This window comes from Melozone crissalis, unplaced genomic scaffold, assembly GCF_028551555.1.
Source record: "Melozone crissalis strain CALT ecotype California unplaced genomic scaffold, PUWL_Pcris_2 ptg000023l_1, whole genome shotgun sequence".
NCBI lineage: Eukaryota > Metazoa > Chordata > Aves > Passeriformes > Passerellidae > Melozone > Melozone crissalis.
Window position 1 is genome coordinate 11,496,050 of NW_026535801.1, and position 22,335 is coordinate 11,518,384.

The 22,335-nt window shown below is 45.0% G+C and overlaps 1 protein-coding gene across 3 annotated transcripts; it reads right to left on the minus strand.

Moving 5' to 3' along the window:
• Positions 1-496: 496 nt before the first annotated feature.
• Positions 497-21,990, minus strand: STAT1 (signal transducer and activator of transcription 1). Of its 3 annotated transcripts, none has more exons than XM_054277594.1 (24): positions 21,943-21,990; positions 19,783-19,911; positions 19,012-19,156; positions 18,210-18,308; positions 16,842-16,937; positions 16,134-16,212; positions 15,434-15,525; positions 15,057-15,208; positions 14,666-14,824; positions 13,563-13,655; positions 13,081-13,140; positions 11,893-11,922; positions 11,713-11,806; positions 10,778-10,819; positions 10,227-10,310; positions 9,579-9,677; positions 8,959-9,094; positions 7,116-7,171; positions 6,086-6,180; positions 3,927-4,066; positions 2,570-2,758; positions 1,996-2,071; positions 1,445-1,547; positions 497-953 (listed from the first exon to the last, which is right to left on the minus strand). In XM_054277594.1, the coding sequence occupies exons 2-24, from the start codon at positions 19,908-19,910 to the stop codon at positions 930-932; spliced, it is 2,271 nt and encodes a 756-aa protein (XP_054133569.1). In that variant the 5' UTR covers position 19,911; positions 21,943-21,990; the 3' UTR covers positions 497-929. The 3 variants fall into 3 exon arrangements, with proteins under 3 accessions (XP_054133569.1, XP_054133570.1, XP_054133568.1); XM_054277595.1 differs by lacking the exon at positions 21,943-21,990 and adding an exon at positions 21,546-21,673 and having other exon boundaries at positions 2,570-2,755; XM_054277593.1 differs by lacking the exon at positions 21,943-21,990 and adding an exon at positions 21,546-21,673.
• Positions 21,991-22,335: the final 345 nt, after the last annotated feature.

Genomic DNA, 22,335 nt, shown 5'->3' on the forward strand with positions numbered 1-22,335 from the left:
TAATTACAAAACCACCTCATTATCAAAACCTGTAAAGTGTTTTAGCTATTTGAATTAACAGTTAAATAAATGCCCTGGTTCATGATGCATGAGAAAACTGAGTTCTGTTCCACCTGTTATAACCTACAGGGGCTCTGTATTATTGCAGAACACAGGGGTGACCAGATCCTCACCTTGGCAGATCAGGCACAGTAAATAAAATCATAATTCAATCCCTTTTGCAGTCCTCTAAGAGGAGGTTCTGATTCTGTCTGATGACTGCAGTCTGCAGAGGCTTTAGTCTTGATTATGCACCTTGGGTTCCAAGCTCAGCATGTGCCAATGCAGCTTGAAGGTGGTGTCCTAAGAAATGCTTTTTATGGGAAAGGTTGTGATAAACATCCCTACACAAGATTGTGCCTTGTGAAAATGAAATGCAGGTAACATTTTTGGCTTCTGCTCTCTCCATGGGCCATGCCCAGAAGAGCTTAAAAGCACAAAAACTTCAGCAGCTGTGGCATGCTATGTGTAGAGTGTTTCCCTTTTGTGATGCAGACAAAAATTCAAGGTGTAACCTTTCTGAACAGAACCTCTGTAAAAGAACCAGCTTTCCTTTGAAGCCTTCTATGTACAGTTAACTGTTTTAAACTTTTAACTAATTTCTTCAAACAATGAATGCATGTTTCTGCCATCACTGTCATTGAGGAGCTCACAATCTCACCTTCCTCTTCCTCCACTCTGGCACAGTATCTTGCTAATTAAACAAAGATATGCTTGTAGGGAGGCTGCTCAGGCTGCTGCTGTTGGTATTGCCATCAGCTAAAACTGCTGCAGGACCTTGAGGCTGAGGAACCAAGGAAGGGAAGCGCTGTCCCCAAGGCACTGATGCAGCACAGGAGGCGAGAAGCGGACGGGCCGTGCTAATGACGCAGGGGAAGCTCAGCCACAGCTCAGAGCTGGATGTGTGTGCACATCTGCAAGGAACAGGGGAAAAGGAAACCTCATTACACAGCCCCAGCCCTGCTTCTCAAGTCCTTGCTAGCCACAGAGCATGACCACCTTCTGCCCCAGTCACCCTGATTCACATCAGCATTCAGCTGCTCAGGGTGGGGATCACTTGAATTTGTTTCTTTTCCTGAAGCACACCCTGCAAGGGCAGCACTTCCAAACTGCACTCCTGCTGGGGCCCTCCCCACAAAGCCCCCACCAGAGGGATGCTCCTTCCTCCCGTGCCATCTCTCCTCCAGCAAGGCACACACAGCAGCTTTGCTCTGCTGTTCTTCACCCTTCTCCTGCAGACATGTTTGAAAAACAACCGCTGGCAATCCCAGTCTAACTCTGGATCCCAGCTTTTCCTATGCTTGTGAAGACATGTGTTCTCTGCCTAAGTATCTGAGGTATGTCTCAGGGAAAAAGAAAAGGGAAGAGCAAGCTGTGGCTGAACCCTAGAGCTCCTGGTACGTACCACAGTATCGATCTCTGCGGGGCCCACCATGCGAGACACCTCATCAAACTCCTCGGGAGACATGGGCAGCAGGTTTTCTGGGGACTGCAGCCTGGAGGGGTGCCTGAGGGACAAGAGCAGGGATTAAAAGGTGCCTGAGGGACAAGAGCAGGGATTCACTGTCACCAAACAAATGAGGCACAGCTGGGCTACTCTGCCTGGCTACCAACCAGGCCCCTTGTGAGGAAGAGCAGCCTTTGCAAAGCCAGCCTGGCCTAAAATGAAACTCAGACTACTCAGGGGTGCACATCCTAACCAAAGAAGTCCAACAAGTATTTGAGAATGTGCTTTTCAAGAAATTACTTGCCTGCACAACACCCTGCAAGTTTCTAGGGTTTTTAGCTAAAAATGGTGTTTGAAACACAGCAGTGCATTAATGTGTTGTGATCAGATTCTCAAAGAGGAAAGACCTGACTGGGGCACCTACAGCTTAAACAGTATGAAGAGACATGAACTACAGCTAAAATCTTACGATCAGTTCTTAAAAATACAGCATTTTTGTGAGAACTTACACTTCAGATACAGAGATTAACTCAGTCTTGATGTAGCCAGTTCCCTTGGGACCATCCAAATCCATTGGCTCTGGTGCTTCAAGAGGAGAAAAAAAAAAAAGCCTGTGGTTTTTTTTCCCAGCAAGTTTACATCACATTTTCACCTTATTTTACCAAAAATACAGCCTATGACCCAGATAATGTGCAAATCTCTCTGTTATGCATTTTACAGCACTATGGTTAATTTATTACATTTTTAGTCAGTTTTTCCTGTTCTCCTATACAAAACGGCAAAGAAACCCCTCCCATAACCAGTCATGGTCGGGGCTGTTAGTGGGAGCCTAAATTTCTGGAACAGCTCACAGGCTCACATGACAGCCAGTGACAATTAGGGGTTTCAGTTTTTGGTCTGATTAAGTCTCATGTTGTGCCTATATAAAAACAGACTTTTCTTAACCTATAAACATGGGATGGGCTGCCAAGGCATTCAGGCCAACTGCTCCGTTTCTTTCCATGCCCCAGGAATTGTGCAGTGCCCCAGCAGCTGAGGAAAAGGCAGACAAGCTAAAAGGCAGGAGCCCCACACAGCACTCACCCTCCTTGGGCCTGGAGTAGTACTTGCCAAAGGCATTGTCCTTGGGGATGTTGGGGTACAGGAACCTCAGAGGGTTCTCGGGGATGTTTTCGGCTGCCATCACTTTGTAGTTGCGGATGATGTCGGGGAAGGTCACGGCAGAGAGCTCCTTCTTGGTGTAGGGCTCCACCGAGTGGAACTGAGGCTCTGCTGAGGAGAGAAGCAGCACTTTGTAAAGCTGGCTTCAAAGTTTATTTCTGAAAGTGTTCAGAAAAGCTGCAGCCACTTCCAACAAATTCAGAGTTCACATCAGCATAAGCCTTGCCTGGATGATACCTACAGTGCTGCAGGAAATATTTAATTCCTGCCAAAGGGAGCACAATTGTTCTGTGGGGTAGGGAGGCATGAGGGGATAGCACACAGTGAGGGCTCTTAGTGTGCTGTGTACTCAGAATGACTGGTGTGACTTGTCCATGGAAATTACTGCAATGTTTCATTAAGTAATTTAGGTTGTGCTGCCTTTTAACCTTCTTCCAAATTATGTAATTCAAACTCTGCTGTCTGTTAGGGAGTTTGATCCAAATACACCACCTGAGGCTTTCATGAATCATCAGGAGAGACATATAAGCCTTCCTGAATGCTGCAAATACTATCAACCTTCTTTGAACTTTTGGATGTTTCAGGAATGAAGGCAGCCAAGGGAAAGAAGGAAAGAAGTCACCCTTCAGTACATCAGCAGTTTCTCTTCCACCTGCTGCTGCTTTTGGGCTCATCAAGGTGAAGTGTCAACAGCTGCCCCACGCTGGCAGGTGGGGCTGGTAGGGAGTGTGATAAGGGGAGAGCCCTGACTGGGTACAAGGGAGGCTTTAGCTTGTGGCTGTGATGCCTCCAGGCTTCCTTAGGAGAGGATGAGAACCAGTCCAGCTCACAGAAGAAGGAAGCTCTTCACTGATCCATTTGGCCAAGGGGAGGAAGGAGAACTATTTGGAAAATGAGTGAGTACATAATTTATCCAGGGGGAGCGTGGGAAGGAAGGAAGGAAGGAACAAAAGCTGCACTTGGGCTTGGAAGGAGATGCAATTGTGTGAGTACTAAAGGCTGGGAGAGAGCTTAAGGAGGCAGGGAAGACAGTCTGGGCAGTTTTTCCTTTCCAACTTCCAGGCCAGAAGCAGGGCTGGGAAGTGCAGCTTGTCCTAGCTGAAACCTTGATCCATTGATTGTGTGGTTTGAGTTACCCCAAGTATGGTGTGTCCCTGCTACTGCTTGTGCCCTGCTGCTGCCAGGGGTGTTGTGCTGGTCCTCAGGGGGAGGAGAAGGCCCCAAAGACTTCTTGTTCTGGTGCAAGCAGGTCAGCAAAGGTTCTCTGTTGCTGACTTACCATTCTGAGACTCCTCTACCCAGGTAAAGGTGATTGCTCCCTCCCTGCTGCTTTCACTGAACCTCAATAAAAATGTTCCTGGGCTCTGGTCCTTCAGCAGAGCACGTTCTCTCTCTTTGCTGATGAAGCCCACAATGCAGCTGTAATGTTGAAAACAAAGAGCTGAGTTACTCCCCAACATAAAAACGAAGCTGTGCTGTGCTAGCTAGGAAAACTAAAAAGCTTTGCCTCACTTAAAAGAGCTGAAGTGCTGGTGGAAGCCTCACAGAAGGCTTTGTCCTGTGGACAGCTGGCAGCAGGACTGGCTGGCTGCAGTCAGGGGGTGATTCATGCCTCGTGGCAGTGTGAATCACCACAGCTTCCCTCAGCACTCTCACTTCAGCCTGGGGGCTTAGACAAACATCCTTCTGCACTTGGAACAAGAATGATTGTCCATTCTGCTCTCAAAGCTGGGCTGTGGGAGCAGAAGTGACATTCCATGTGTGTAACAGGGGCAGACCCCAGCCAGCAGTAAGTCCTGGGTTCAACAATATGCTAAAGGACAGTTGTTCCTCCTCTTTGGCTGATGAAACAAACTTTGCTGGCTGCCAGATTACTCTCTTACAGGTGTGGGGTTTGCTTTGGGCCTTGAGCTTGTTTTCTACAGGAGCTGTTAAACTTTTGTGACTTTTTCACTGTGCTCAGCAAATGTTCCTGCATGGACTAGGAGGCTGGTGTGGTAGTTGTAAGAGATTGATTGATCTGGACAGGCACTGAGGAGGGAGTTATTCAAGTCAGTACCTGGGTACGACCCTGGCCAAGCCCCAGCTATTTGGTTTGGGTTGCTTTGTTGCTTGGTATTTTGCTTGTGCCGGTGCTTTTTTTTTCCCCAAGGTTTTCTCTGTTCCTTATTCCTCAAAATACTCCATCAATAATGATCTTTTGAGTACTATGACTGTCCTCGAGTGCATTAAGTTACAGAAAGTGGGTTTTGCACAAAAAACCCCTAAACAAGCATTATTTTGCTTAGAGTTTCAGATGCAGTGAGCTGCCCTGTTTTATGGGGTTTGATTGGTGAGTTTTGTGTTTTGCTTGGTTTAAATGCCATGCTTTAGGTAACAAATGTGTTCAGTAGTCAATATCCTGTGTGTGAGGGAAGTCTTCTGCCTTCCTATCTCTCAAGTATGAAGAAAGGCAAGTGTTCTTGAGGTTGTATTTACTCTTTTGTATACAAGGGCAGTCTCTGCTCTTCCAGTCTGTCCCAAACCCACATGTAATCCCAGGCCCAGAACTGCCACTCTGCTTCAGGAATGGTGACAAATATTGCCACTGCACTGCAGCACAGAAAGGGGGAGGTTTGGGGCAGGGAAACAAGGCTTGTACTGCACAGGGCTTTGACAGAACTCTTCTGGAACTGGGGGGCAAAAATGTGAAGGCCACTGCTGAATGCAGCAAGGCAAAGCAATCCTGCTGCTGCAGAAGTGTGAGACACCAGGATGCTCCACTGTGAGTGTGCTGTTTGATGAGGTTTCATAACGTGGCTAAAATTAAAACCCAGGATTGTGACCTTGGATAAGCCTAGTTTGGGCAGAATTACATCTGAAATCGGAAATCCCAGAATGAAAAGTTTACTAAACCAGTATTAAAAGGGCAAATGGAACTGTGTTCCCATCTGGCAGAGTCCTTCTACTTGGTAATACTCTAAAAAAATCAGTGAAGACTGCCGGGTTCTGGGCACACGGTGCAGGCAGAGCGTTCCGAGCCTGGCTGCTGCCACCTCCAGGCAGCTCACAGTAACTCTCCTCGGGCAGGGAGCTGGTTTGGGGTTTTAAATGGGTATCACCAGGACTTACATTTTCTTGCGCTTCAGTTTTTCTTGGCTGTGTTCTAGGATGTAGGAAGAACCGACTAAGAGTGGGAGCAAAGGCAAAACAAAATCTAATCTAACATTCAAAGCCCTACTCTGTGACTTAAATGGGACAACTTGGTGATCTGATGTTCTTGCTTTTAGTAGTTCCTCATCAGAGGATTCCTCCCTACTAGAATTCATTTGCTTCAGATTCTTCCAGTTTCAAGATCTACCCTCTGCACAAACAACCTCCCAGCCTGAGTGTGCAATTGCTAGCCTAAAAGTGAAGTCTGAGGCAATGACCACATCTTTAAATTCACTAAGGTCTTACCCATCATTCCAGAGACACAGGAGATGTTTCTTAATAAGCTCCAGGATTCCCTCAATCCACAGCCAAAAGGGGAAATTTTTATCATTTATGTTTTCCTGAAATTCAGAATATGTAAAGGCAGGGATGGGAGGGGGGGAACAGGGATAATGAGACATGAGTTAAAATGCCTGTCTGAGCCTCCCGTACCCACAAATGTGTGATCCATCACCTCTCCCATGTGACAACACTGGTCTAAGAGCAGATAAAAAGCTCTTGTGCCAACAGGGATAGCCTGGGTGCTATTGGAGTTGTGGGACATGCAAACCCATGCCACTGGGGTTTTCTGACTGGGCTGGCTAGCAGAAAACCTGAGAGACACTTTGTGTTGAGACTTGGATCTCAATGTCTCATGAGGCATCAATGGATTAGAGTGCTTGTAGGTCACCAGAGCCTTGCTTTTCCCCTGGACTCTGCTCCTGGTTGTTGTGATCTTCTATTTATCTACACCAGCTTAGGGTCTAAAGCTGAAAAAAGTGAAGAGTCCTCTTGTCTTGCTTCAGCAAGGGTTGTGAAATTCCATGATGTGGCTTTCTGTCATACTGACCCTCTTGGCCACCCCACGTTAATCCTCACCCTGGTCCAATTTCCCCTGGTCTGGGGAATGTCCTTCACTAAAATACAGAAGATCTATTCATCTTGCTGGTTTTTTGTTTACATTTTCTGTAATAGTCAAAATGGAGAGCTATTCTATTAAGAGCAGCTGCATTAATAATAATGGAGATGCTGTGTTTGAAAGATACATTTTTTTCCTATGGAGTTTACATGAATCAAAAACAGTCTCAAAATCATCTACTCCTTGCCACTGCAAGCTCTTTTTCCTCCTGCTGCTACTTTAACCTCACCACCAAAGCCTCCCATGACCATGTAAGGGCTAGAATAATTAGGGGATGCTACTAGAAAAGTAGGCACCCTGGGGGGGAAATCAAACAAAACCACAAAAAAGAAAGATGAGATCCCTCTTCCACCTCAGTTTTTACAATGGTGTGCATACCTTGCAGAATCTTGTCCAAGGAATAAGGCCATCTTGAGATCCTCCAATTGTTGGCCCTGAACACAATAAATTTGAGTTGAGTCATGTTCCATAAGTTAGTAAGGCTAAAAGTACTTAGCAAACCAAGTTGAGAGTGTTTGTTTGGAAGGCAGCTGTTGGACTACGAAAGAGGAGGAAGGGCAGGCTGCTGTGCTTTCACAGCTACTGCAGGGGAGGCTGCCAAGTTCCCCTCTGGGAGGTTTTACAGCACCCCAACCTGTGTGAGCAGCCCTGGTGTCATGGGAACCAATCCATCCTGACACTTGCTGTGCTGTGCTGCACCAAACACTTGCCAGCTTCAAAATGCTTCCAGGAAGGAAAATGAAGCCTTGCACAGTTCTTGCCAGCACAGCAAGAAGGCTGCAGCCCACAAGCTCCTCTGCAGGCTCAGCAGACCCTGCAGCATCTCTCTAAGATTGAGCACTTCCCTACCTTGATTCTGGTGATTTGCAGGATTTTGCCCCAGAAACTCTTGATTGTAATTGGGTCTACCCCAACCACAGACTCATCTTATTTCTGTTGCAATTGTTTCCTTCAGCCTTGTTTGTATGTTCACAGTGTTTCATAACCACATCCAAAGCACAAAGAAAAGTGATATGCTGGGCCTACAGTAGCTGGGAGCTTTGCAGACCCTGACTAGTCAGAGCCAGATTCTTCCCATTAAGGATTGTGCCATTGCTTCCCATAAATATGCTTTTCTCTGTCATTTTTCTAAAAATAAACTGGGTTAGGGAGCTTATTACTGATACTGCTGGTGTTAAAAGATGAAGATTCTGCCCACTTTGATATTGCAAAACCAGCAGCCAGGTTGTGCCCTGGCACCCTGCTGGTTCTGTCTCTTGCACTGAGGAATCCTGAATATAGTGTTCAGCAAGCAGGATTTTTTTTCAGCTGGGTAATATTTTTATCTATAGAGATAAGATTTAAGTAGCAACCCTACCAGAGCTCAACAAAGCCCCTGTAGTTCTGAAATGCAAATTTGCCACAGAAATATATCACTGGTCTCTTTGTTGGTTAGTTAAACAAAAAAAAACTATTTTCTTTGTAGAAATTTGAAAAGGAATCTAATAAATTAACAGCTTTTTGTCAGATCTTATGTCTTGAGGAAATTAGAGAGTGGAATGCTGAATACCTGCCATCTAGACACACTAATCTCAAATGCTTTTAAATATAATTTTTTCCCTGAAACTTAAGGTTGATGAAACATACTGAATCAATATTATTTTTCATCTAGAGTCTACTGTGCAAAATCAGTAGCAGTGTAAAGTGCTCTGCCTATTCAGGCAAACTGCAAGGAGTTTGGAAACAAAACCCATGGCTGATGAGGCTTTTATTAAGGACCCTCATGTGGGAGATAATTCAGTTTGCTATTCTTTAGCAGTTTCATAGTGTTTGCATGCTGACACTGCAACTGTGTTTATGCAGAGTGAATCCCCACTGTAGCTGGGGGCATGCATGAAGTTAAAATGAATGGAGGTGGATTTAAAAAAAAAAAAACCCAAGGGATGCCAACGAACATCCACTTCACAGACTGACTAAACATGAGTGTTACTTCAAAAGGCAGAATCAGGCTCAGTCTGTGGTGCTCTAATGCATAAAACTCCCAAGTTAGAACTGCAGATTTTTTCATGACATGATCTCATTTACAAACCCTGCCATACTGAAAAGTGGAAAATTGCTACAAAGTTATATGGTAGGAGGGGGAAAGCTGTGAGAGGAAAGGAAAACTTAAAATGGGTTGCAGGAAAAGATGCAGAACTAGCTTCAGTTCAGACAGGCCATCTGTGATGAAAGCAGACCTTACCAAGAAGCTTCTCCCCCAGCATGCTCAGCTGATCTGCATTAAGTCCTCTCTTTGTTACAGAAGAAAACTGCCAGCTCAGAACATCAGAAAGCTTAGACCACTTTGCACAAGGTGGATTCAGAAAGAAGGACAGGTTCTAGAATGGAACAGACAATACAAGCTATGGTCAACAAACATTAATCTTGGAATGCCACGTGAATTTTTGTGTTGCCCAAACAAGCTCCAGGTTTAAGAATGGATGTCAGCTTGAGATAACTCTGCAGAAGCAGGCAGCTGTACTTCCAGGCACTCTTTACCAGGAAAAGCAATCTCTGGGGCTCTGGACAGGTCTCCTCCCAGCAGGCAGAACTGCTGGATTACTCAAGTGCACCACAATTGAGTTCTTCAATGTTCATTTGGCTTCTCACTGTGAGCTGTATGTCCTGAATACATGTACACTACCCTTCTGTGGATTTCAAGTATTGCTCTGTTTAGGTCAGGGAAGTCACTGCCCCCCTCTACACCTGAAACTCATTAAGAGTCACCTGCAGAGCTCAAATGCAGCAGCCACTTGCAAACATTGCTTGAAAACTAGACATAGTACCTGATAAAACATCTTTTTTTTTTTTTCTTGCAAATACCTTGGGATCAGTAGACAGCATGTTGAACCACAAGATAGAAGCCCATCCACTGGGAAGCTGGCTCACATTTGAGATCACAACAATGGGAAGGGATGTGGTCTGAAAGGAGCACAAAAGCAAACATGTCAGGTTACCCTGCACTGTGGCCACAATCCTCCTTGAGATTATCCACACACTCATTTCTGTTTTAATTCCCTGCTTGCATAATCTTGACTTTTTCTGTAAAAGTTTGTATGTAGGGGAGAAAGTATGATGAAATACTGGAAATACTGGGTGATTTTTGTCTAAAAAGGACTTTCATTTGTCAGTTATCCCAGCACTGATAGTGACAGTAGAGTTCACAGCAGACTGCTTCTGAAATAAATGTAAACTGATAACCAACCCTGTGGTTTCAGCCCTCTAGGTACCAGACATTTTGCAAAGCACATCTATTCATATTTACCCAGAGATCTGACAGAATTCTCTCTCTATGTCTATACAGAGTTGTTGTGAAGTGTCATTCCCATAATTTGAAATAACTGAAAGTACGTGATATCCCAGTACTTAAAAAAACAAAAAAAAAAACAAAAAAAAGAGAGAAAAAAGTAAAGATTGTTAGCACAAGTGACACACAGGAACTGAAGTGCATCAGTTTGATCTAAGACTTACCTCTAGGTCTATTACTAAACCAGGCTGGCACAGCTGTGTCTCAAAACTCAGAGAATGAAGCTCTTCTGTCACAATCAAAGGACCCTTGAAAAAAATACAAGAACTTTTCAGGGACTGAAAATTCCTAGGGTAAAGTAATGGGGTTTTATCATGGGGAAAACCTTTGTCTGCCCATGGTCACAGGCTCCAGACCTCAGTAAGAGCTTACAGTCAAAGTCAAGTGACAGTGCTGGCTTCCTAAAACTGCCTCTCCTGGCATATTTTTTGGTTTTTTTGTGGCTACTACCTGTAAGGCATAGAAAAATCTGTGCTTGCCAGGAAGCCCTGTTAAAGGCAGATGCCAGTGTGGGAGTCCCTCACTGCGATTTTGGCAGTAACTCTCCTTGCAGGCTCTTCCTATAGGGATCACTCTGTAGAAACACTGAACTCCTCTCCCATGATCTCTCATCCCACGTGTGTCTTCATGGGTCTGAGCAGAGAGCATTACCTTAAATGAATGCCTTGTTAGTATTCTGCTCAAACTTTACAGAGCAAAGGTTAGTGCTGCTTACCTCATTTGTTCTGCTCCCTGTGTTTTTCTGTTCTTTCAGTTGCTGCAAACAAACAAAAAACCTGTCACTCATTTATGGCAGCCACAAATGGAAGTGGTAGAGTTCCACTTGCTCAACTGTATGCAAACTTGCTGCACTAGTGTCTGATTCTATTTGGCTCTAAACTGTGGGAGCCAAAGCATTAAACTGTAGGTAACTACTACCCTTTTACAGACTGTTCATCTGTGAAAAAAGATACTGCATGGTTATGTTGCAGTGCCTTTAAGCAAGAAGCCTTTTAAGAACAGAAGCAGTATGAAATCAGGATCAGATGGAATACTGGTTTATCAAAGTACCCCTCTGAATCAGATGACAAACTCTAGACAGCCTCAGCTCTGGACAATGAAGGTAGAGTTCCATGTTCCCTGGTTCTGGACTTGCACTTTTCCTGCTGTCGTGATGGAACCAGAGTGTTCCCTCACAATCTGCAGATCAGAAGAGCCCCATAGCCTGCCAAAGGCACTGACTCTCTTGCAGCTGCACACTCTTTGATAATTTTCATCTTCCAGACTCAAAGCTCTTTAAACTATTCCAGACTTCCCTACCTATGGACCTTCCTCTGAAAGAACCAAACCAGCCTTTCTAGGCTTTCTTAACTTCCTTCTCCCAAGAACCTATTTCAGCATAAGCTGTATGGCAGCAAATATTCTTGTTTGCACTTCTGTCCCTTTTTCAGTGACAAGCAATCACATTTTGATTGATTCTGATTTTGAAACAGGCAAAAAATATTTTTAAAAGGACAGAAAAAAGAAAAAGGAGAGATAATCACAGTTCCTCTTTACACAAAAAATGAATAATGACTTCAATAACAAAAGCAATTTGTTTCCTTCCTACCATGCTCTACTGCAAAATTAAGTGGCTGTATCAGTAATAGAAAGAAAAAACCAACCCCCTACCAAGTGCCTGAATTCTGCTGATAGACTTCCATTAGTAGATTCTTCCATGTTCATTACTTTTGTGTTTGTTCCCAAAATATTAAATTTCCTGAACCTACACAAAGAGAGAGAAAATGTAATTAAATCTCTCATTCATTGAAAGAACCTAATGTTAATATATCAAACTCTGATGCCACATACCCTTTGACCGAGTTCTTCTCAGTTACATCTCTGTCAAGAAAAAAAAGGACAAAATAATATTTTAAAGATTGTGCCAAAGATACAGAAAATGTGCATGTTTTAGTAGCTGACAGTGCTGACTGAGAACTGGTAAAATGCTTTTGTGAAAATCTTGTGCAAAAGATGAGGCAGTTGGCTAAAGCAGTCAAAATAAATATTGTGCTACACAGCCTGTGTTTTACTGAGGCTTGGTGTTGCTATGGGGGCTTTATAATCAAAAGAAGTACTTTCTTTTACTATAAAGATTGTAACTCCTGTTCTGAGAAAAAAAAATAGAGTTCTGCCCCTCTAAATCTGCATTTAAACTTGCTGGATAAATTGCTGCATCACTTGAATTGGTTTTCCCAGCACTTGGGATTTTACTGAGTTGCATTCTATCTAGTGCACTTAAAGACTTGCACATAAGAATTCCTTTTTTTACTTTTTTACTGTTCTATGCAAGTTTCTGGAACCTAGAGCCATTTCAAGTGAACAAAAATCTGGGAAAGCAACTGGGCTGGGAAGACAAAAGCCCACTTGCTTTCTTGAAAGCACAGTCCCTGCCATCATTTTGGACAGCCTGTCACATTTCTTTGCCTGTCCTTGAAGTAAGTGCAAAACTCATCTGAACTTCTTACAAAATACAACAGATTGGTATTAATCTGTTTCAATGGCTGTAATTTTTTTCTCTGATTGAGAACATCTCATGTTACAGGTAGGCAGATTATACCCCTTCTTCAAAGGCAGCTTGAGAACTATATTCTGTACTAGACTCTACCCAAAAAGGAAGGGATTCTAGAGGTGACTGAATTATGTGACGAGGAATGGTGGAGTCCAATTGCACACTGTCACTCCTGCTAATGCAGGTGAAACACCCCAGCAGAGTGGCTGTTGCCCAGGTGCTGCTGTGTCTGATTTAGCAGTAGTGAGCTCTTCTCTGTGGAGCTGATGGTGAGAAGTTGAGGCCATCTGCCCTTTGTGACATGTCTCTGGTGGCAGAGAGAGATTTAGAGCAAGGGAATGGGTAAGGAAAGGGGAAGGATGTACCTGCTGCCACAGAGAACCAGCCTGCTGCTGGCCTATCAACACTTCTAATGTGACTGCTTTTGGGTTTCTAAATGTGGGAACTGTTTACCATTACATAAGAGGGATGAAATAAATGCAACATACTTGTCAAATAAAACTTTCACTTTTAGGTTGTAGTTCAGTTCCTGCAGTCTCACCAGCAATCTGGAAAGAGAAGTATGTTTTTTTAGCATCAGCAATTGAAAAATATGGGTTCTTTTGTATTGTGTTGCTTACCACAGATATTTCAGCACACTCAGGGGCCAGATGCAGGCTCCATACCAGACAGCATTTAGAGATAAAACTGAATGGGCAAATGAGTTACTCTTTGGCATGGCAAAGCGCTCTGCATGTGTCTTCTTGCTGCTTGGTTGTGTTTGTGACACACTTGGTACACCCCCCTTCTGGGAAAGGGTAAAAGCTGACTGTGAGTCAAGTTCTGGCAGAAGAAAGCCCCTGCCCCTGGCACTTCCCTCCTGCCTCAGCCCCTGGGCTGCAGGGCAGGCTGTGCAATCCTCTGGGCTGCAGGAAGCCAGTGACGGGAAAGCCTTACCACAAAAAAGGAACAGGGAAAGGGGAAAACATACCTCAGCTTCACAGTGAACTGCACTCCTGTCTTCAGGACTAGTGGCCTCTGAGGATGTGTTGGCATGCAAGGCTGCCTCTCTACCACAAAGGAGCTATGGGAAGAACAGGTTAAAGGCACTATGATTTATCTGTACTGCTCTTAAATAAAAAAAACACATAAAAGTAAACTTTAAAAGAATGCTGATTTACCAGTAATACTATACACTTTATTCACTTAGCTTCAATCTGCACAGAGGTGTGTGACTCAGCTCCTTTCAATTGTTATAATGGGGCTAGAAATGGTGATTTTTTTGTGTTGGCTTTTCTGCAATGCATTGATGGCTTGAGCAGGGAGATTGCTACGTCACACTTCCCTGAAATCAAACAACAAGGAAACACTGTGCTGCAATTAGCATGGTGCAAGTGAGGAGTGTTGTTTTGTTTGCCATTCCCAGGGCTTCCTGAATTCTTACAGTGACAGTGCTGTGTAACAACACATGCCCAAAGCACGGATAAAATAGCAGGGGATTTGATGAGGGCCAGCTAACCCAATGAAACAAACTTTTGGGGCTAGCCTGTTTTGATACATTCCAGATTTTTGCCTACTGTGTGTTTACAGAATAGGTTTCTGGTCTTCTGTGAGGCACCTACCAGCTACAGTAACTTGGACCAAAAAGGTGGTACAGAGGCAGGGCTGGCCTCCTCGTTCTGGAGGCAACGATGACGTGTCCAGTGACAAAGGACTGGAGAATCTAGTGTGTATCTATGTTGGGCACAGCTTGATGCAGATTGTTTCTTTCCTCTCTTCACTTGAACTTTGAAGCTTGAAGTGAGATGTGGACTAACAGACTGAGAATTTGACTCTGTAATCAACGTGTACTGCAGGAAAGCTCCTGCTAACTTCAACAATGACTGAGCATAAACCCTTTCCATAGGCCTGAAACTGTGGAAATCCTAGATGGGGTAAATCTCAAACCCAGTAATTCAGTTTAATGTTTGACAAACTTAGGAAAACCTTGGAAAATGAAAAGATACGATGTAGGAAATACTGAGGGAATGGTAGGGAAGGTGCTCTTTGTCTATTTATTCATGGTAGCACCAAAAGATCCTTACAGTCTATTACCTTTGGATGAGCTGCTGGAAAAGCTTGTGTGTTAGGTCCTGCAGAAATTGTTTATTTTTTGTGATGGGATCAGGGTCGTAGGTGAACTTCTGTTCCAGTTCCTCAAGCTTCTTGAGCTGCTGACGAACTTGCTGTAAGCTTTCAGCAACAATGGTGAACCTACAATTGACACAATCTCATTACTTTGAGCACTTTTTAATATTTTACCAGTGCAGAGGCACCAGCCAGGTGAGTATCTCTGAGGATGTGGCAGTGCCTGGAGTACACTTTGTGGTGAGGTAATAAAATGAATGCAGTTATGCTAAGAGAGAATGGAAACAGATCATATAAATAATCAATATATTTCCTAGATGTGGTGCTCCTTCATGACATGGTTTAAATGTGGTCTTACCAGTTCTGCAGCTGGTCAAGGCAGGCGTTGGGTGGCCCCCCAATGCACGCTGTCTGCTGCCTGTGCTTCCACTCCACCAGCTCTTCATTAATGAGGGCAGCCTGTGTGTGCTCTGTGCTCTGCAGCAGCTGCACTATCTTATTCACCACCTCCTGCACAGAATAGGAGATTACCCTGTTTATTAGAAATACTGCACACAGGAGAACTAAGTACTGTTTCAGTTAGTGCTCATCTGTTTTGCAAAACTCTGCAAGTATCTCAGTTCAACTGACATGTTAAAAAACCTTTCCTACTGCTAATTTATGTCAATTCAATGAAAATGAACATGTGCTTAAGATGAAGAGCTGCTGACTTCTGAAAGAAAACTTGAATGCTACCTTTCTCTTGCGGTCCAGTGATAAGAACATGTGCTGGAGATTCAGCTGCTCTTTCTTGTATTCCTCCTGAGACATACTATTGGACTCATGTTCTGTAAAATAAGTCCAGATTGGGAATGTGAGGCTGAAGGAGTGCTGAAGGAGGGGAGGGGGAAATGCTGAGGTGGGAAGGGGACAAATACAAAAAGCAAGATGCTGGCTCAGTGCTTCCCTTAGTACCTTCTGAACATGTCCCTGTTCTAAGGGAGAGTCAGCTCTGCCAAGCTGCGTTAGAAACTAAAGCCTTTTCTGGAACAAAGAATTCAACAGCAGAGACAGAGCTGTATAATGAAACCAGGGTGGACTCTGTGGGTTTCCCTTGGTACACAAGAGCCTACAAAACCTAAAGCTGGTTTGGCATTTGTGAAACATCACTAATTAAGTGTATGGCAGAATGGTTACAGAGCCTATAGGGTTTGCTACTTCTAGTGGCAAAGGAATGCTGTGTTAACAAGGAGACTCTCTTACTTGGAACAAAAGATTCTTACTTGGAACAAAAGACATGCAGAAATTTAGCTGTCAGAGTGAAGCAGAGTTAATCAACAAGGGACATTACCAGTAGGTTTGGCTGTGTTATCATTAGGCCCAGTGCCCTGACACAAAGAGCAGTTTACCCTGACCAACTAGACACAATAGGGGATGTCTTTGGAAAATGACTCACCTCTGTTCTGCAGGGTTTTACATTTGAAGTCGTATTCATCTTGCATATCCTCTAATGTCTTGATGTCCTGCTCCACATCCTGTAATGCACAATTGAGGGTGACCACAATTATTTAATATTTTTAATTAATGCAAGACTTGATCTGATTAGGAACTGCCTGGTACCAGCTCTGACAGATATGAAGTCCACTTTTATAGCAATGTCTGTTCCTGGACTAACAGGAAATATTTCTACATTTTATCACCTTCTATTCATCCTTCTTGTTTCTCAACTAACTGAAATCTGTTAATTATAAAGTATGGAAATGCCCTTGGGGTCAAGCCATCTAAGTTCACAGAGTTTATGAGAACCTAGGCTACATAGCATTTTAAACTTTCAAATTCTTACATACTATTTGGAGAAAAGCTTTCTGTTGTGACTGTATTTATTAAGAAAAATATCTATATACTAAAAAAGTACATTTTCTAGTTAGCAACAAACTGGTCAGTTATGATTTAAGAGGTTTTTTTCCCCTCAGTTGCTAGTATTTCACATGGGTGAAATGCTTTTGTTGCTGAAGTTTAGGTACAAGGCATTTCCTATGCTCAGGAAATCCCCAGTTTATAGACTTGAAAACCCCACCTTACTTTTATTTGTCATTTTATCAAGTCTAATTTTTAGCATCTGCAAATCAACAAACCCTACTGAGAAAAGTTATATAACACTTACTGTAACACTGCTTTTTACAGCCTTAACTTTGGCATCAAGCTCCTTCTGCTTGTCTGGCATCCCAGCTGCAGTGTTCTGTACATTCCCTACTTCCATCTGAGGGAAGAAGCAGAACAAGTCAAAACAGAGTGACCCATAACTTTTTTCATTACTGGAAATGAGTGGCATTTGTTGACAAACAACCTGAGGAAGCATGGCTTGTTCTGATGAATCATACTAAAATTTTGTAGTGGAAAAAAATCAAATTCAGGTGAATTTGAAAGAAACAAAGTATTTATTTTAGTATAGTGCCAGAGGTCCCCCATAACAGGTTTAAGTCAAGCTGTATTGGGCTTTGAGCCACCCAGTCTAGAGGAAGGTAGATGATCTCCAAAGTCCCTCCCAATCCAAACCATTCTGTAATTCCCTTTCCCTTTTTGATACACATTTATTGTGTACTGGAGAGGCAGCAGCAAGTGCTTTATGTCACCTGCCAGGACCAAACAGCTGTGCTGCAGCTCCAGGGGCTCTGTCAGAGTCACACTCTTAGAGCAGCTGCTTTGGACACTGCTGCAAAGGGCCCCTTGTTGAAAGCCCCTGCCCAATGCTCTTCCCAAGCTGCACCTTCAAAGCCTTTCTATAAATTGAGTTATTTCCTTATTGGAAATTAACATGCTTGGTCAGTCATCACTTCACTTGTACATGAGTGGATTACAGCTGTCTATAGATTCTGCATGCCCTTCCCAACTGTGGAATTTTTATTGTGAAACAGTTCTTGCAAAGGGAAAAAAAAAAAAAGGTGAGAAGCTGGAAAACAGATGATGGAGGAGAGGATATGGCTTTACCTATAATTCAGAAGAACAAAAAGGGCTTCACTAAAAAAATTACCAAAATTAGAAAGAAATACTTGGAGATAACTGGGAAGGAGAATGATGCATCACTTTTCCACAGATAGTCCAACGAAGCATGCTCAGCTGCTTAACAGAGAGTAAATTGGGGAGTAAAATGCAGAAAAACAAACTTAAAATCTTACTGCGTATATGAGTCAAGCACTTATTATTAAAATAAAATCCAATTGGCACAAAAGGCTATATCATACTACAGAAGCATTAAAACAACCAGCATAGCTTTTATGTCACTCAAGGAATAAAAATTATTTCCTGCCCATTTATCCTCCAAATACTTCATTCAGCAGAAAAAGCCATGCTGGTACAAATTAGTGTTCTCCAGCTGGTACATATCAGTGCTCACTCCTCTCTTTTTTTAAGGAACCTCTTATTGGGCAGACAGAGGATAGCCTGTTTGCCCTGCCAGTCTTCATCCACTTCCCTTGTCCCAAACAATAGGCAAGGGAAGATAAAACTGCAGCAGATATTTCAAGACTGTTACCTCATTGCATGCCTGGGCAGAGTTCAGTATTTTCCTCTCTTCTTTCAGACAGTTGTGGATGATCATTGCCATGTGTATTGGGTCTTCTTGGAAGTTATCCTAGCATTAGACACACAGTCTATTGTTAAAGTCCATACACATAATTTCTTGTCTTTCAGTAACTTGCAGATTGGCAAAAAAAATTAGGGTATGACCCCAGTGTGAGCCTCAGGGAACACACTGGTCATGGCCTGCTCCAGGATTACAGGGTGTGATGGCCACAACCAGCTCCAAGAGTGAGTTTGCATTGTAGTTCATTGGCATACAGAGACAGGAAAGGGTCAGAGACATTCCTGGGAGATGTGGGATACCACCCTACAGTCCTAGAGAGAGCTCATCCCTCAAGAGGCACCCTCCCACACCTTGCTATGGCTGCTGGTTTAACACACAGTCCAGGCAGGATGCAAATCCCACCTTACTGTTTTACCTGCACACAAAGCTAAAATGTGTCGTGGATTGAGTGCTGCCCTGCTCTGCTCAGGATGGTGCTACCCTGGGGGGGTTTTCTTTTCCCTAGAGTTCTCAGACTGTAACTGGGCTGATAATTAAACTCTAACTTTCTAACTGTAGCCAATCAAAACAAAAATGGAGCAACACTTGAATTCTGGCTTTTAAATCAGGATTCTCACACATCCTCTGTGAAAATCCCTCACAACAGGGTAGCTGCTTAGAGGCATCCAACTGCACTGAAGCAAATGAAGCACATGTATAGATATATAGATAACATATAGATGTGTAGATTGTACAGATAACCCAGGCCTACCTGAAGGTTACGTTTGCTTTTCCTTATGTTGTGCTGCAGCAAAAAGTTGTTTTCTATCAAGAATCTACTGAATTGATCATCAAGCTGTGACAGCAGCTCATGGAATAGGAGTATTGCAAATGATTCATTGTTGGCTGCATGTTCCCTGGAATCATTTAAAGCATGCTTGGGTTAGATACACTTCCACTGCAAGAGCCAAGAAATACATACAGGTGTACTTGATTTTTAATCCCCAACTCCAGTTGTAGAATATGCAAGCACTGAGAATTGCCTTCAACTGTAAGCCAGTTTCATTCTCTTAAATCACTTTACTTTCCTGGATACAGAGATGTTGTGTCTCTATTATTTTTGCCACATTCTGTTCAAATTCATTTACTCATTCCATGCACACCAGGAACCTCAAAGTGACCCTGATGTGTGTGCATGTTGTACCACCCCTCAAAGAGAAGCCACTCCACAGAAAGTCTGGCAGAAGTTCAGAGCCTTTGATGAGTGAGAGACTGATGCTACCAAGGCAGAAACTCGTTTGCTCTGGATCACTGAGAACATTATGAGCAAGGACACTTACTCCAGGTATCAGCCTCTCCAGAAAACCCTGAAGAGGGGCAGGAACACAGGCTGGAGCACCCACACAGCTACTGAAGCATCCCACCAGCAAAAGATCACCCAGCAGCTTGCTTGCTTCCCCAGCATTCTGCTGCTGCCTGTAACTGCCCTTCTGAGGGCACTGCTTATCACACAACCCAAAGCTGAATTAATTCCTGGGCTTACCAATCCTGGTTTTCCAGCCACTGTGCCAGGTACTGCCTGATCTCCATAGGAAAGCTGTCATCATACAGCTGGTGAACTTGCTCCAAAAACTTGGAATCCAGCTGCTGTAGCTGATACCACTGAGACATTCTGAGGAAGGGGTGAAAAAAAAAGTCACTGTAAATGTTTGAGTAGTATTTGGACTGAAGTGGTAAAAAATAACTAATTTGAAGTTTTCATGAACATTGACAGAATTGGAGGATGTGCTGATTTTGGCTGGGATAAAGTTTATCTTGCTCACAGTACCTAGTATGGGCTGGTTTGGATTTGTGCAGGAAACGGTGCTGGTAAGGCAGGGATGTTTTGTTACAGCTGAGCAGGGCTTACACAGCATCAAGGCCCTTCCTGCTCCTCACCCCAGCAGTGAGGAGGCTGGGGGTGCACAGGGAGCTGGGAGGGGACACAGCTGGGCAGCTGACCCCAGCACCAAGAGTGTGAGTGAAAAATTAGAGACCCCTCTAAGTGCCCATTTTCAGTTGCTATTTGTGTCCACACTTACCTGCTCTAAAAATGGACTACATCTCAAGTCACTTTAAATGCTGAAGGACTGGAAAGATGTTTTTTAATGTGTTTTAGTTCTCATGATCATCAGGCTAAATTCAAGTAACCTGTGCAGCAGATCCAGGGTGCTTAAATGAATTAAGACCGTGCAGAATGGCTTCTCTCAGTCCTAACACTTTTGTGTGAGTAGCTTTAGCTCTGATGTAGGGTCTCTAGAAGCAGATCACTTAGCCTTCTAAGGTGCAGGTTATCAGCTTGTAGTGGAAATGGCATGTAAAAATACATCCAAGGAACAGTCCAGGCTGAGAATATGAGTGGTGAGATGCAAATCCACTCACATCTTTGTTTTTTCATGGCTGCTTATAAGACCCATCCAAACAAACAGGGCAGCATCGGGGTGAAGGACTATCTTCTCTGTCTCTTCCTACCAGATCCTTTAGTTTTTATATGCCAGTGCCCTCAGCTGCTGAGTGTGATGTGTGCTAGGTGTGAGAAGCAAAGGAGTTAAAACTGTTATGTTTAAAGTGAGGGCTTGGATGAGGGCTTCTGATGCGTGCTTTTCAGATTACAGCTAACACAGCATTTGAGTGTGCCCAAATAGCAAGTCCCAGAGAGGGAGACTCCATGACCTCCCTGGGCAACTTGTTCCAGTGCTCTGACACCCTCAGTGTAAAGTTCTTCCTCATGTTGAGGTGGAACTTGTTGTGTTTTACTTTGTGGCCACTGCTTCTCACCCTGTTGCTGGGCACCACTGGAAAGAGTCTGGCACCATCCTCTTGGCAGCTGCCTTTGAGTTATTTATATGTAATGATGAGATCCCCTCTCGGTCTTCTCTACCCCAGACTAAACAGCTCCCGTAGTCTCTCCTTGTAAGAGAGTGCTCCAGATCCCTCATCATCTTTGTGCCCTTTGCTGGACCCTCTCCATCAGTTCCTGGTGGTTTTTGTACCTGGGCACAGCACTCCAGATGTGCCTCACTAGGGCTGAGCAGAGGCGGCTGATGGCCCCTCTCGGCGTGCTGGCCACCCGGTGCACCCCAGGGCTCCTTCCCGGCCCTCCTCTACCTCCTTTCCTGCCCTTCCCGGGGATCGCGGCCGATGGGGAGCAAAGGGCGCGGGCAGCAGTCCCAGCGCTGGGCCGGCTCCGTGCCCGCGTTCCCCGCGCTGCCGGCCGGCCCAGCCCAGCCCCTCGGGCGGGTGTGAGGGAGGGAAGGAGCGGCGCACCTGTTCGGCAGAGGCTGCCCAGCGGTGCTGGAGGCGCGGGATCAGCGGGAGCAGCGTCAGCCGGGCTGGGCACAGGGTCCGCTTCGAGCGCTGCCGGGCAGGGCAGGTCTGGAGAGGGTGAGCTGTGGAGAGCGAGGAGTTGAGAGCGGCTGCGGCAGCGGAGCGGGGGTGTCCCTGCCAGGAATGAAGGAGCCACCTCCTCTTTCCCCAGGTGCAAGGACACCAAAGCGCAAAGCTCGGTGGGTGTCTCCCGGGAGCGATCTGAGGAAGCGACAGCTTTAGTTACACCGGGCATTCACCCCGCCAGCCCCCGAGCGCGGGCAGCGCCATCGTCCCCTGAGCGCGGGCAGCGCCATCGCCATCCCCCGGCCCCTCACGCCCGCTCCCCTCACCTCACCCGGGCTCCGGCTCGGCGCTGTCACGGTGCCGGCTGCGCTCGGGGAGCCGCGCGCCCGCCCCAGTGCGCGTGCGCGGGGGCGGGCCGGGGGCGTTCCCGGGCGGAGGGAGCGTCACGTGACTTCTGGGAAAGGCGGCGAAGGCGAAAGCGAAATCAGTGTGGGGCCTTGAGGGCTCCTGAGGGCAGCGGGGGATCTTGAGGGCGGGGGGGTGCGCGGCTGCCCCGGCTCCTCGCTCCACCACGCCGGCCCGCTTGGCCAGCCCCGGCGCCCATAAACTGCAGGCGGCTGAGCCTTCCCTTCCCTTCCCTTCCCTTCCCTTCCCTTCCCTTCCCTTCCCTTCCCCCAGCGTAGCCTTTTTGGGTTTTGTCTGGTGTTTGAAGCCGACAAAGAGC